Raw genomic sequence first — 15,534 nt, 5'->3', positions numbered from 1 at the left:
TCCAAATATTTCTGGACCTAACTGTATATGTATATATCTCACCTGACCATGTCTATGTGATACATTGCCCATTTGCAGCTCTGCGGCGCTACCCTTCTGGTTGGGATGTTGCGCACACGTTGCTGGCTATCGCACTACTTCACCATTGATTAGCCATCTATGTATCGTATGTGTGTGTATGTATATATGTATGTGTGTATATATATATTTACTCACCTGACCATGTCTGTGATATATTGCCCGTCTGCAGATCCGCGGCGTTACCCTTCTGGTTGGGATGTTGTGCACACGTTGCTGGCTATCGCACTGCTTCATCATTGATTAGCCGTGTACTTAGCTTCCTTTTTTAATTTGTGTATTAAGTAACAGAAATGAAGCGGGTGCAGAATAAGGACGTGCATTTGTAAACTGTCAGGAGTTCAGTAGAAAGCGCAGATATTCCGGGTGCATCCAGCGTCCGCCTCATAAGCTATAACATGGCTTTATTCATAAATGTAAAAGCTAGAGAAAGCCTCCCGGTGTGGGGTAGAGCCGACGTGGTCCTCAGCAGCTTCCCTGCTCCTGATCAGGACGTCTCTACATCCGCAGCCCACCAGGGAGCAGCTCACACATCCAATCATCAGGAAATGTAAAAGCTAGACAAGCCTCCCGGTGTGGGGTAGAGCCGACGTGGTCCTCAGCAGGTTCCCTGCTCCTGATCAGGACGTCTCTACATCCGCAGCCCACCAGGGAGCCGCTCACACATCCAATCATCAGGAAATGTAAAAGCTAGACAAGCCTCCCGGTGTGCGGTAGAGCCGACATGGTCCTCAGCAGGTTCCCTGCTCCTGATCAGGCCATCTCTACATCCGCAGCCCACCAGGGAGCCGCTCACACATCCAATCATCAGGAAATGTAAAAGCTAGACAAGCCTCCCGGTGTGCGGTAGAGCCGACGTGGTCCTCAGCAGCTTCCCTGCTCCTGATCAGGACGTCTCTACATCCGCAGCCCACCAGGGAGCAGCTCACACATCCAATCATCAGGAAATGTAAAAGCTAGACAAGCCTCCCGGTGTGGGGTAGAGCCGACGTGGTCCTCAGCAGGTTCCCTGCTCCTGATCAGGCCATCTCTACATCCGCAGCCCACCAGGGAGCAGCTCACACATCCAATCATCAGGAAATGTAAAAGCTAGACAAGCCTCCCGGTGTGGGGTAGAGCCGACGTGGTCCTCAGCAGGTTCCCTGCTCCTGATCAGGACGTCTCTACATCCGCAGCCCACCAGGGAGCCGCTCACACATCCAATCATCAGGAAATGTAAAAGCTAGACAAGCCTCCCGGTGTGGGGTAGAGCCGACGTGGTCCTCAGCAGGTTCCCTGCTCCTGATCAGGCCATCTCTACATCCGCAGCCCACCAGGGAGCCGCTCACACATCCAATCATCAGGAAATGTACATACTGATATAAACTACAAATGTGCATAGGTTAAGAAAAATTGTACAAATTATATAAACCTATACAGCAATGGTAATAAGACTCATTGCATGTATATTCTTTACACAGATCCCTCTTATTCATTCTTTATGCGGTCTCTTATGGACATAAAGGATCATTCTGCTAGAACTCGATTTTATCAGCTCATAATTCATAGTGAAGCCTATGAAGGAAAATTCCGGATGAACAATCATCGCACGCGCACAAATCCAATCATTAGTAAAGATAGAACAAGTCAGTGTTATAATTGAAGCCCCTGGATATCGAGTGCCGAGCTCCAGTATCGAAAGGCTTCTCCTTATGTAGCAATGTAATCCTCCCCCCCCCGGGTGATCGAGACGCCTTCTCAATGCCCCGCACAGAAAGACATGAATGTATCCCCTGATAGTGCTCCAAACAATGCCGCAACAGTCCTGACATTGACCCCTTCACATCCCATATGCGCTCAGTAATGCGAGTGTGAATCCCGCGGGACGTGCAGCCCACAGCTCAGACCACTACTACACGCAGCCAAATAACCCCAACTCGTCGTGTTACAACTTATACATTGCACGTACCATTAAACATTGCTAAATGTGGCCACACATGAGCAATGGCGACAGATTACGTTTCTTCTGGCCACACACTGTGGTTAGATTGACGCCACCAATCTGTGTGGAAACAAAGACGCGGGGACATGAGATCAGCACCGCGCGTCGCTGCACAGGCTGGAGGCCGGACACCTGAACATAGGAGCTTTGTATCTCACATCCTGGAATAGTATTGCAATATTTTAGTAAAGATAATGTTGGAGTAATCGGTGCTAGAGGATGGAACAGGCAATTTTATTCTTGTTTTCTTAGTGAAGTCCTAGTTGAGAAGTGCGGATCTAGGTCCGGCAGGAGCTATTTTCCCTGCTCTTTTCAGATTAGCATTAGTGCACCCCCTAAATATTAATCTGTACCTCAATTTACCACATTGCGCAGAGAAAAATGAATCATTAGAGCATGCGCGTCGTGCACAAATCTATTCTCCAACCGGTAGATTTTTTGTAACGTGTGACGGATGACGCTGGATGCAAAACTGAATTCCCAGCAATGGGTTTTCTGTACACAGAAGTAGCAATGCAGCTCTCACTGTCACCCAATAACGAGACGTCTAAAAACGATGCCGAAGAAAATAAAACCCCGTGAATCCGAGGCTCAGATCATTAGAGGTCAGGAATTTCAGAAAAGATCCGGGTGTGAATGAAGATCAGGTCGTCTATGTATCTGCCGTACCATATAATATGGGACAAGAATGGATTGGTCGGCAGATACATAGTGACCCGCTCCCACCATGTCATATAAAGAGTGGCGAGCGATGGTGAAAACCTGGCACCCATCGGGCACCGCACCTACATTCACGTTCAGGAGTCTGGTGAGCCGTGTTTTGCTTGGTTTTTACATATTCCGGGTACCTGGGCTGCATATACAGCTTAACAAGACACCGAGAACAAGGGACAGAACTAAAGTATCACACTGACTGTTTCTGCCAGAGGCGCCAACCAAGGAGCATTCAACCTCCCACCAGACCGTAATATACTTACTATAGCATAAGAGCGAACGAGCAACTCAGAAAAGTATCACATATAAGCGAGTAACATCAAAGGAGACAAATTCCACAACTCCCAAACTTCATTATATTTCTCAGGGCAACCCCTATTTTGATTCACTGTCCGTTCATGGGGAGCATTGCATTTACCGTATTTTCAGACTAAGATGCACCGGACCATAAGACGCACCCTGGTTTTAGAGGAGGAAAATAAATTTTAAGCAAAAAATGTGGTCATGACACATTGTTATGGGGCGAGGATCTGCTGCTGACACTGTTATGGGGAAAATGTCCCCAAATTCTCTAACTAAGGTACCCCATCCTGGTAATGATCCTCCTGCCTTGTATATGATCCCCATCCTTGTATATATTCCCATCCTGCTATCTAACGCCATCATGGTATATATTCCCATCCTGCTATATACCGCCATCATGGTAAAGCCCCCATCCTGCTACATAGCACCATCCTGGTATATGCCCTTATCCTGCTATATACTGCCATCCTGCTATATACCCCCATCCATCCTGATATTTACCTCCATCCATCCTGCTATATACCCCCATCCATCCTGCTATATACCCCATCCTGCTATATACCCCCATCCTGCTAAATAGCCTGGATCCTGTAGCACGCAAAAAAAAAAATAAACGTTTATACTCACCTTTCCTCAATCCATGCAGCATCGCTCGTCCCCCTGTCAGTGCCGGCAGCAGTGCCGCTGGAGTGTGGAGCCGTCACTGTTGTCTGCAGCATCGCTCGTCCTCCTGTCTGCCTGTCAGCTGACCTGTGTGGAGACTAGCGGTATGCACAGAGATGACGTCATCGCTGTGCTCACCGTTTCTACACAGATCAGCTGGCCAGCAGACAGGAGGACATTGCGATGCTGCAGGGGAATGATGACGGGTGAGTGTACTGATTCACTGCACACCACGCTGATGATGATGCGTGGGCGGGCAGTGAATACAGCCGCACATGATCACTTCAGGCTTTATTTGCCAGGGGTGATCACGCGGGCCGGCTGTTAATTATGCGCGCACCCCCGCCCATCATCCCGCCCACCTTTCAGCGCTGAGGGTTGATGGGCGTGCATATCAAATGAGCAGGCCCACGTGGTCACGGCAGGCACTGCGACAGCCTGATCATGCCACCGATGACCCGCTCCACCGCAGCCACCTCATTCCCCGCAGCGACATTCAGACTATTAGACGCACCCCCCACTTTACCCCAACATTTGGGGGGGAAAAAGTGTGTCTTATAGTCCAAAAAATACGGTACTAGCTACACCCATGCACCTACTGTCGGGGGGAACTGCTCATCCATCATAGGTAGGGCATTGAGTTTCCTGGCCATTAAAAGGGATTCTCGGAGAAAGATTTAGTGGTGAGACCAAGTTCCCTCGTCCTAGACTCCAAACAGGCAGAGTAATGGATAAAGAGGTATAGGGAAGGAGGCCTGGCAGGACAGAAACGATACCACTTTATGCCAAAGGCGGCAATTACCGGGCAGCCCCAGATCATATGGACACAGTCTGCGTCCTCCCCATAACACCGCATACTCTCTGACGTCTCCCGGTGTCGCATCTTAATCTCCGTGGAGTAAGATACGCCTGGTGTATTATACAGATTGGATCATTTTGTTGTTAGTTGACGGGGAGAGCTTAGTGGGCGATTCCAAAACCTCCGGTCATCCTCCCTCATATTTGGAATAAGCCCCCACCTCTCGTTGACTGACAAAGGTTGGGATTCGTTCCCTATGGAAAGTAGGTATGTATACAAAGAGGAGATCAGCCCTTTCTGGCCCTGAGCCCGAGGTATCCCTATCACCGGAAAGGAAGGTCTTGGAACGGTCCCAGGAGTCTCGTGTGATGCGGGAGCGCTGCACTTGCCTTTCTTACACCTTCGTATACATACATATCTGCAGCAGATTTTCCCGCTCATTCTGTTCACATTTCTACATCTGCAGTATGATTTCTGCTCTTTTTGCCCCATTTTTTGATTTTTCTTGCCATATGTTTACAGTACACATCATGCTTGGTTAATAAAATCCACACCTTTTCTCACCACGGTTTTCATTGACTCAGAATAGTTTTTTTCTTCTTTTTTTACTTGATCGGACTATAGACTATGGCTCAGGCCTCACTTTTCTTTGACTGTAATGTGTAGTGCTAAGAAAACAAATGGCTTTGTACCGTGTTAGATGGTAAGAAGTGGCAAGCCTTCAAGACTATCCAGGTCTCCTCATCAGGGATGGTTACTGTGCCTGACGAAGAGATCGGAGTTGTCTTGTTGCTATTTTTTATCATCTGTTCAGATCGCTAATAACCGCTATCAGGCCTAGCGATGTATGCATGCTACATAAGTTTCTCCATCTGTATAGGAGTGAAGGAAAGTTTGTGCTGGCTTCCACCGGACCCAATGGCTCTCCTCAGCTGTGAATATCTCGCCCTCTGCCTCCGCTTCAAAGAGCTGCTGCTGCTGCCTGGTAAGAGCTGCAGATTGCTACCGTCTCCTCTTTCCACGGTCTCTTCATCTTCTTTCCTTTTACCTCCTCTCCTCTGTCTTTTTCACCTCCTTTCTCTCTCTCATCTTCCTTTTCCACTTCCTTTCTCTGTCCTCTGCCTTTTTCTTCTCCTCCCTGTTTCTCCTTGGCCTTTTCCTCCTTGCTTCTCAGCATCTCCCTCCTCCTTCCTCTCTCCTCTGATTTTTCTTCCTCCTTCCTCTCTTTCCTCGGCATCCTCTCTACTTTCCGCTCTCCTCTGCCTTTTGCTCCTCATTATCTCCTTGGCCTTTTTCCTACTCGCTCCTCAGTATTTTCTTCTCCTTTCTTCTCTTAATTCCTTTCTCCTTGGCCTTTTCTCCTCCACTTTCCTCTTCTCCCTCTTCAGCTCCTTTGCCTCTTCTTCCAATTTCCTCTCTCTCTGGCTTTGTTCTCCTTGCTCCTCAGCATTTTCCTTCTTTTTTTCTCCTATTACTTTCCTCTTTAGTCTCTACTCATATTTCCTCTTTCTCCTCCGTCTTTCTCTTTCTTCTTCTCAATCCTCGGACTGTTTCTCCTTAGGCGGGCTTTGCACACTACGACATTGCACGTGCGATGTCGGTGGGGTCAAATTGAAAATGACGCACTTCCGGCATCGCAGGCGACATCGTAGTGTGTAAAGCCTAGATGATACGATTAACGAGCGCAAAAGCGTCGTAATCGTATCATCGGTGTAGCATCGGCGTAATCCATAATTACGCTGACGCGATGGTCCGATGTTGTTCCTCGCTCCTGCGGCAGCACACATCGCTGTGTGTGAAGCCGCAGGAGCGAAGAACATCTCCTGCCGGCGTCACCGCGGCTCCCGTAGGATATGCGGAAGGGAGAAGGTGGGCGGGATGTTTACATCCCGCTCATCTCCGCCCCTCCGCTTCTATTGGCCGTGTGACGTCGCAGTGACGCCGTACGACCCACCCCCTTAATAAGGAGGCGGTTCGCCGGCCAGAGCGACGTCCCAGGACAGGTGAGTCCATGTGAAGCTGCCGTAGCGATAATGTTCGCTACGGCAGCTATCACAAGGATATCGCAGCTGCGACGGGGGCGGGGACTATCGCGCTCAGCATCGCAGCATCAGCTTGCAATGTCGTAGCGTGCAAAGCCCGCCTAACTCTTGGCCTTTTTCTTCCTCTTTCTCCTTCGCTTTTTCCTCATCGCTCGTCTGCCTTTTCCACTTTTTTTCCTCTCTCTCCTCTGCTTTTTCCTCCTCCTTCCTCTCTCCCCTCAGCCTCTTCTCCTCCACTTTCCTCTCTCCTCTGCCTTTTCCTCCTCTCTCTCCTCGTTCCCCGGCATTTTACTTCTACTTTTTCCTTCTAATTCCTTTCTACCCAGCCTCTTCACATCCACTCTCCTCAGCCCCTCTTCCTTTTCCTTTCTTTCCTCTCTTTTTTTTTTTTTTTTTTTTTTGCCTTTTCCTCCTTGCTCCTCAACTTTTTCCCCTCATATTTCCACTCTCTCCTCAGCCTCCTTCACTTTCTTCTTCTCAATCCTCAGATTCTTTCCCCTTCCTCTCTCGCCTCAGCCCTTTTTCTTTTTCCTCTCTGTGTTTCTTCTCCTTTCTCTCTCTTTTCGGCTTATTTGTCCTTCCTCTCTTCTCAATTTCTTTTTCCTTCCACTCTTCTTCTACTCTCTCCTCAGCCTCTTTCTTTTGCTTCCTCCATCTCCTCAGCCTATTCTCCTATTTGTTTCTTTCCTCCTCCTCTGCCTTTTCTCCTTTTTCCTCTTTCTCATGGGCCTCTTCCTCCTGGTCCTCTGCCTCCTTTTTCTCACTCCTCAGCCTTTTCCTCCTGTGTCCTCTCTCTCCTTGGCCTTACCCTCCCATCTCTTTCCTTTCTCCTCGGCATTTTCCGAATTCTCTTTTCTCTGCCAAGTCCTTCAGCTTTTTCTCTATTTGTCTGCTTATCCTTCTTCTCTTTATTTGGTCTTATCATCCTCTCCTGATATTCTCCCTCTTCATACTCTTCTTCTCCTTCCTTGGACTCTTCTTCTTTCTCCTCCTTCTCTCTCCTCCACCTGTTCCTCCTACTTTCTCCCTTTCCTCAACCTCTTTCTTCTTCTCTTTCCTCTACATTTTTCTCCATCTTTCTTCTATTCCCGACCTTTTCCTCTTCCTTTTTTTCTTTCTCTCCTAGGTCTTTCTTTTTGCTCTCTCCATGGCCTCTTCCTCCTTCCACTCTCTCCTCAATCTCTTCCTCCTTCTCTGTCCTCTTTCTTCAGACTCTTCATTTTTCCTCTGCCTCCTCCTCCTTTCCCTCTTTCTTCCTTCTCTTTCCTTGACCTCTTCTTCCTCCTTCTCCTTGGCCTCTTCTCTTCCTTTTCTCTTTCCTTGGCCTCTTCATCCTCCTTCTCTCAGCTCGGCCTCTTCAGCCTTTTTCTCTTTTTCTTTTCTCTCTCTACAGCCTCTTTCTCATTTTTCTCTTCCTGAGCTGCTCTTCTTCTTTTCCCTCTTCATCTTATCTTTTCCTCCTAAATCTCTCTCTTCAGCCTCTTCCACCTCCTCTGCCCTCTTTTTTGCCTCTTACTCTTTTACTCAGACTCTTCCTTTTACCTATTCCTCTTCCTCTTTTTTTCTTTTTTTTTCCTCTTTACGCAGCCTCTTCCTCCTCCTTCCTCTCTCTCATTGGTCTCTTCTCCTCCATGTGTGGCCTCTTCATTCTTTCTCTGTTCTCTGCTGCTTTGTCGTCATCGTCCTCCTTTCTCTGTCTCTTCCTTCCAACTTTATTTGCTCCTACTCTTTTCTCTGCCTTTTTTTTCCCTCCTCTATTCTTGGCCTTTTCCTTCTAGTACTTTCCCCTCAGCATCTTCCTTCTTCCTCTTCGCCCTGCCTTTTCCTCCTTCTTTCCCTCGCCCCCTCTCTTTTTGGCCTATCTTTTCTCTGTACCTTCCGATTTCACTTCCGCTCTTTCTTCCTCCTTTTTCTACCATCTTTCTCCTGAGTTTATTCCTTCTTCCTCTTTCATTGGCCTAGTCTTCCTCCTTCCTTTCTGTCCTTGGCCTTTTACTCAACAGCTTTCTGCTCTTTTCCTCCTTCTTTGCCTATCTGTACTTGGTCACTTCCTATTTATCCTCAGCCTTTCCCTGCTTCTTCCTCTTGCTCCTTAGCCTTTTCCTCCATTTTCTCCTCTGCCTTTTTCTACACCTTCCTCTTTCTCCTTTGCCTTTTCCTACTCCTTCCTTTTTCTCTGCAGCCTTGTCCTCCTCCTTCCTCTCTCTCCATTGCCTCTTCCTCCTCCTACTCTTGTGTCTCCCAACTTCCGCTTCCCTTGGCCTCTTCCTTCCTCTCTCCTCTGCCTCTCCCTCTATTCTCTTTCTTGTTGGTCCCTTCCTGTTTCTCCTCAGCCTTTCCTTCCTTCCTTCTTCCTTTTGCTCCTTAGCCTTTTCCTTCTCTTTCTCCTCTGCCTTTTTCTATACCTTAATCTTTCTCCTTCACCTTTTCCTACTCCTTCCTCTTTCTCCGCAGCCTTTTCCTCTTCTTTCTCTCTCTCCATGGCCTCTTCCTCCTCCTACTCTTGTCCCTCCCATCTTCCTCTTTCCTTGACCTATTCTTCCTCTCTCCTCAGCCTTTATCTCTAATTGGCCTCTTCATCCTCCCTCCTCTCATTCCTTATCCTTTTTATAACATCTTTCTGCTCTCCTCTGCTTTTCCACCTTCCTTTTTCTCTTCAGTTTCTTCCTGTTCCCTCTCTTCTTGGCCTCTTCCATCTTCTTTCCTTCTCATCTTTCCTCTCTACTCTGCCTTTTCCTCTTTCTCCTTCCCCTCCATTCTTTGCAATTTCCTGCTTCCACCCTCTCCTCCGCCTCTTCTTTTTTGTTTTCTCTCCTTGGCCTCTTCCTCCTCCTTTCTCTCTCCTGAATCTCTCCTCCCATATCTCCCTGGCCTTTTCATCCTTCCCGACTCCTCTTCTCCTCCTTCTCTCTTCTGCTTTTTCTTCCTCCTTCTTCATTTTCTCTCTCCTCAGCTTCTTCCTTCTCCTCCTACGTCCTCTTTACTCACACTTTTGTTCCTTTGCTTCTTCCTCATCCCATTTTCTTTTTCTCCTCCTCTTTTTCCTAGTCCTCACCTACTTCCTTCCCCTCTCCGCAGCCTTTTCTTCCTACGTCCTCTCTCTTCAACCTTTTACAGCTTTTCAACACTTTAATTTTGTCTTTGTTGCGTAGATGGCTATTTCATGGAGGACTCTAAATTGTGCATTTGTCACTGTGAGTCTTGTCACAAGTTGCGAGGAGATGAGCTGTACAGTAAGAGGGGAGACCCCCCTCGGGAGTACGCTGAGCCAACGGGATGGTGCAGCTTCCCGCTCAGGTACTTGTAGTTTTCACATTGTGATTGTAGGAATTCTGGATATTCTCGCTCACATCTCCATTGTTTTTCAGACTGAGTCCACGGTTATCATGTACCCAGTACAAGAAGTGGCACATTGCATACCAGGGCAGCAGTGCTGGCAGTGTGAGGAGGACACTGGATCGGGGGGAACTGCTCCCAGGTGAGTGGTCTTGACACAGCTTGTGTGTCATTCTTCATTACTGCATAAAAGGGTGTGAATACATCTGCAGTGTGTGCCTTCTCCACAGATTCCTTGTATATTCTCACTTCACTCCTCAGTGAGTTCTTGCATTCTCGCTGCTTTCCTTCTCTGCAGGTTCCTCATGTATTCTCGCTGCTCTCCTTCTCCATACGTTCCTTGTGTATTCTCGCTGTTCTACTCCGCAGGTTCTTTGTGTATTCTCGCTGTTCTACTCCGCAGGTTCTTTGTGTATTCTCGCTGCTCTCCTACTCCGCAGGTTCTTTGTGTATTCTCGCTGCTCTCCTACTCCGCAGGTTCTTTGTGTATTCTCGCTGTTTTACTCCGCAGGTTCTTTGTGTATTCTCGCTGTTCTACTCCGCAGGTTCTTTGTGTATTCTCGCTGCTCTCCTACTCCGCAGGTTCTTTGTGTATTCTCGCTGTTCTACTCCGCAGGTTCTTTGTGTATTCTCGCTGCTCTCCTACTCCGCAGGTTCTTTGTGTATTCTCGCTGTTCTACTCCGCAGGTTCTTTGTGTATTCTCGCTGTTCTACTCCGCAGGTTCTTTGTGTATTCTCGCTGCTCTCCTTCTCCATACGTTCCTTGTGTATTCTCGCTGTTCTACTCCGCAGGTTCTTTGTGTATTCTCGCTGTTCTACTCCGCAGGTTCTTTGTGTATTCTCGCTGTTCTACTCCGCAGGTTCTTTGTGTATTCTCGCTGCTCTCCTACTCCGCAGGTTCTTTGTGTATTCTCGCTGCTCTCCTACTCCGCAGGTTCTTTGTGTATTCTCGCTGTTCTACTCCGCAGGTTCTTTGTGTATTCTCGCTGTTCTACTCCGCAGGTTCTTTGTGTATTCTCGCTGTTCTACTCCGCAGGTTCTTTGTGTATTCTCGCTGTTCTACTCCGCAGGTTCTTTGTGTATTCTCGCTGTTCTCCTTCTCCATACGTTCCTTGTGTATTCTCGCTGCTCTCCTACTCCGCAGGTTCTTTGTGTATTCTCGCTGCTCTCCTACTCCGCAGGTTCTTTGTGTATTCTCGCTGTTCTACTCCGCAGGTTCTTTGTGTATTCTCGCTGCTCTCCTACTCCGCAGGTTCTTTGTGTATTCTCGCTGCTCTCCTACTCCGCAGGTTCTTTGTGTATTCTCGCTGTTCTACTCCGCAGGTTCTTTGTGTATTCTCGCTGTTCTACTCCGCAGGTTCTTTGTGTATTCTCGCTGTTCTACTCCGCAGGTTCTTTGTGTATTCTCACTGCTCTCCTTCTCCACAGCTTTCTCTTGTATTCTCACTGCTCTCCTTCTCCACAGCTTCCTCTTGTATTCTCGCTGCTCTCCTTCTCCGCAGGTTGCTCCTTGTATTCTCACTGCGTTCCTTCTCCGCAAGTTTTTTTTGCCTATTTTCACTGCTCTCCTTCTGTGTAGGTTTCTTGCGTAATCTTGCTAATCTTTTTTTTTTTTTTTGTAGGTTCCTCGTGTATTTTGACATCTATGCCAATAAAGACGGATCCACAAAATGGCTTCCCAACATCTGAGCTAAACGTCCTGCAGAGCCGCGAAGTGCAAAGTGTGGTCCTCTCACCCACTCTACGATATGCCGGGCTGCCTGACTTCTGTCCCAAAGTCCAGTGAGTGTATGCCAGTAATGATCAGTCATGAGGTGGTACTGCACTCTGCTCGGCCTGTACCGGTAATGATTAGACATTAGGTGGTACTGCACTCTGCTCGGCCTCTACTGGTAATGATCAGTCCTGGGATGGTACTGCACTCTGCTCGGTCTCTGCCGGTAATGATCAGTCCTGGGATGGTACTGCATTCTGCTTGGCCTCTACTGGTAATGATCAGTCCTGGGATGGTACTGCACTCTGCTCTGCCTGTACCGGTAATGATTAGTCCTGGGATGGTACTGCACTCTGCTCGGTCTCTGCCGGTAATGATCAGTCCTGGGATGGTACTGCATTCTGCTTGGCCTCTGCCGGTAATGATCAGTCCTGGGATGGTACTGCACTCTGCTCGGCCTGTACTGGTAATGATCAGTCTTGGGATGGTACTGCACTCTGCTTGGCCTGTACCAGTAATGATCAGTCCTGGGATGGTACTGCACTCTGCTCGGCCTCTGCCGGTAATGGTCAGTCCTGGGATGATACTGCACTCTGCTCGGTCTGTACTGGTAATGGTTAGTCCTGGGATGGTACTGCATTCTGCTCGGCCTGTACTGGTAATGGTTAGTCCTGGGATGGTACTGCATTCTGCTCGGCCTGTACTGGTAATGGTTAGTCCTGGGATGGTACTGCATTCTGCTCGGCCTGTACTGGTAATGGTTAGTCCTGGGATGGTACTGCATTCTGCTCGGCCTGTACTGGTAATGGTTAGTCCTGGGATGGTACTGCATTCTGCTTGGCCTGTACTGGTAATGGTTAGTCCTGGGATGGTACTGCATTCTGCTCGGCCTGTACTGGTAATGGTTAGTCCTGGGATGGTACTGCATTCTGCTCGGCCTGTACTGGTAATGGTTAGTCCTGGGATGGTGCTGCATTCTGCTCGGCCTGTACTGGTAATGGTTAGTCCTGGGATGGTACTGCATTCTGCTCGGCCTGTACTGGTAATGGTTAGTCCTGGGATGGTACTGCATTCTGCTCGGTCTGTACTGGTAATGGTTAGTCCTGGGATGGTACTGCATTCTGCTCGGCCTGTACTGGTAATGGTTAGTCCTGGGATGGTACTGCATTCTGCTCGGCCTGTACTGGTAATGGTTAGTCCTGGGATGGTACTGCACTCTGCTCGGTCTCTGCCGGTAATGATCAGTCCTGGGATGGTACTGCACTCTGCTTGGCCTGTACCAGTAATGATCAGTCCTGGGATGGTACTGCACTCTGCTCGGCCTGTACTGGTAATGGTTAGTCCTGGGATGGTACTGCACTCTGCTCGGTCTCTGCCGGTAATGATCAGTCCTGGGATGGTACTGCACTCTGCTTGGCCTGTACCAGTAATGATCAGTCCTGGGATGGTACTGCACTCTGCTCGGTCTGTACTGGTAATGGTTAGTCCTGGGATGGTACTGCACTCTGCTTGGCCTGCACCAGTAATGATCAGTCCTGGGATGGTACTGCACTCTGCTCGGCCTCTGCCGGTAATGATCAGTCCTGGGATGGTACTGCACTCTGCTCTGCCTCTGCCGGTAATGATCAGTCTTGGGATGGTACTGCACTCTGCTCTGCCTCTACCGGTAATGATCAGTCTTGGGATGGTACTGCACTCTGCTCGGCCTCTGCCGGTAATGATCAGTCTTGGGATGGTACTGCACTCTGCTCGGCCTCTGCCGGTAATGATCAGTCTTGGGATGGTACTGCACTCTGCTCGGCCTCTGCCGGTAATGATCAGTCTTGGGATGGTACTGCACTCTGCTCGGCCTCTGCCGGTAATGATCAGTCCTGGGATGGTACTGCACTCTGCTCGGTCTCTGCCGGTAATGATCAGTCCTGGGATGGTACTGCACTCTGCTCGGTCTCTGCCGGTAATGATCAGTCCTGGGATGGTACTGCACTCTGCTTGGCCTGTACTGGTAATGGTTAGTCTTGGGATGGTACTGCACTCTGCTCGGTCTCTGCCGGTAATGATCAGTCCTGGGATGGTACTGCACTCTGCTCGGTCTCTGCCGGTAATGATCAGTCCTGGGATGGTACTGCACTCTGCTCGGTCTCTGCCGGTAATGATCAGTCCTGGGATGGTACTGCACTCTGCTCGGTCTCTGCCGGTAATGATCAGTCCTGGGATGGTACTGCACTCTGCTTGGCCTGTACTGGTAATGGTTAGTCTTGGGATGGTACTGCACTCTGCTCGGTCTCTGCCGGTAATGATCAGTCCTGGGATGGTACTGCACTCTGCTCGGTCTCTGCCGGTAATGATCAGTCCTGGGATGGTACTGCACTCTGCTCGGTCTCTGCCGGTAATGATCAGTCCTGGGATGGTACTGCACTCTGCTCGGTCTCTGCCGGTAATGATCAGTCCTGGGATGGTACTGCACTCTGCTTGGCCTCTGCCGGTAATGATCAGTCTTGGGATGGTACTGCACTCTGCTCGGCCTCTGCCGGTAATGATCAGTCCTGGGATGGTACTGCACTCTGCTTGGCCTGTACCAGTAATGATCAGTCCTGGGATGGTACTGCATTCTGCTCGGCCTCTGCCGGTAATGATCAGTCTTGGGATGGTACTGCACTCTGCTCGGCCTCTGCCGGTAATGATCAGTCTTGGGATGGTACTGCACTCTGCTCGGCCTCTGCCGGTAATGATCAGTCTTGGGATGGTACTGCACTCTGCTCGGTCTCTGCCGGTAATGATCAGTCCTGGGATGGTACTGCACTCTTCTCGGTCTCTGCCGGTAATGATCAGTCCTGGGATGGTACTGCATTCTGCTTGACCTGTACCGATAATGATTAGATATTTTGAATCAGATTTTCGAAAGGACCGCGGTACGAGGCCCAGACCCAGTCCTCAGGGTCTTTTACACATAATAATTATGACACAGCATCTACATATCATGGGCTGGTACTTCGCACTTCTCTGACTGTGCCAGGAGTTGTGAATTGTACAGTAATTGTGCATGGTATATTAGTGCTAGTAGCCATTTTATAGTGGTCTTTCCCTTCTGAACTCTGCCTATCTCTTATTTCAGGTTCAGAGACCCTCGATCTCAGCGCACATTTGGAGCTCAAGTTGCCCTCCAGGTCTGTGTACGACCAGGGTCATACAAGATTGGCCCTCCATCAGCAGGGACCTCTGATATTTTGGATCCCAGGATTCCTAGCTCTGAAGTGGAGTGGCTGACCAAGGAAAAGGGGGCCACCATCTTGAGGGGTCTGCTGGTGCGCTTAGAGTGAACATATGTTGGATGTGCTGATACCAGAAGAGAAAAGCGGACGGCTGGAAATACCTGTGCCACAAATGGGGAATCTGTTATAGATGACCCTCTGACCGAACTTCTCCCACCACCCCCTAACCAATGCACCCTCCATTTTGTCAGCTTTTTTCTCTACTCCTCGCCCGTTGTTTACATACCCTTCCCATTAATTTATTGAAAAAAAGCATTGTGGCTGGTGGCGGGACACATGACCGGGCGCAAAGTCTCCTGTTCCAGCCTCTCGCCTTTTATTTAAGCTGCTGATCTTTGTTTTTTTTTTCTTGATTTGTACATTAAGTTTATTTTTTTTTAATACATAAATTTCTTGTACAGAACAAGGGATTTGAGTGTTGGTATAAAAAAAGCAAATGGTGGTAGATTGTGCAGAGCTCGAATGCCACTGTACAATTCAAGCCTGGCGGATCGTACAAAACTTGTATGTGAGAGTAAAGCTCCAGCAGAGGTCAGCGAATCGTACAAAGCTTGTATGTGAGAGTAAAGCTCCAGCAGAGGTCAGCGGATCGTACAAAGCTTGTATGTGAGAGTAAAGCTCCAGCAGAGGTCAGC

At 48.9% G+C, this 15,534-nt stretch overlaps 1 protein-coding gene and 1 pseudogene across 1 annotated transcript in view; one reads left to right on the top strand and one right to left on the bottom strand.

Moving 5' to 3' along the window:
- Positions 1-15,254, top strand: part of NEURL4 (neuralized E3 ubiquitin protein ligase 4) — a 203,518-nt gene extending 188,264 nt beyond the window's left edge. Inside the window, exons 24-28 of the mRNA XM_075332000.1 lie at positions 5,419-5,523; positions 9,733-9,877; positions 9,949-10,058; positions 11,539-11,698; positions 14,743-15,254. Coding sequence (XP_075188115.1) covers positions 5,419-5,523; positions 9,733-9,877; positions 9,949-10,058; positions 11,539-11,698; positions 14,743-14,947 — 725 coding nt within the window. The 3' untranslated portion in view covers positions 14,948-15,254. The remainder of the gene's footprint in view (positions 1-5,418; positions 5,524-9,732; positions 9,878-9,948; positions 10,059-11,538; positions 11,699-14,742) is intronic.
- Positions 5,583-9,542, bottom strand: LOC142260604 (uncharacterized; annotated as a pseudogene).
- Positions 15,255-15,534: the final 280 nt, after the last annotated feature.

Source organism: Anomaloglossus baeobatrachus, unplaced genomic scaffold (assembly GCF_048569485.1).
Source record: "Anomaloglossus baeobatrachus isolate aAnoBae1 unplaced genomic scaffold, aAnoBae1.hap1 Scaffold_138, whole genome shotgun sequence".
Taxonomy (NCBI): domain Eukaryota; kingdom Metazoa; phylum Chordata; class Amphibia; order Anura; family Aromobatidae; genus Anomaloglossus; species Anomaloglossus baeobatrachus.
The sequence above is the reverse complement of the archived record's forward strand: the minus strand, read 5'-3'. Positions and strand labels throughout refer to the sequence as shown.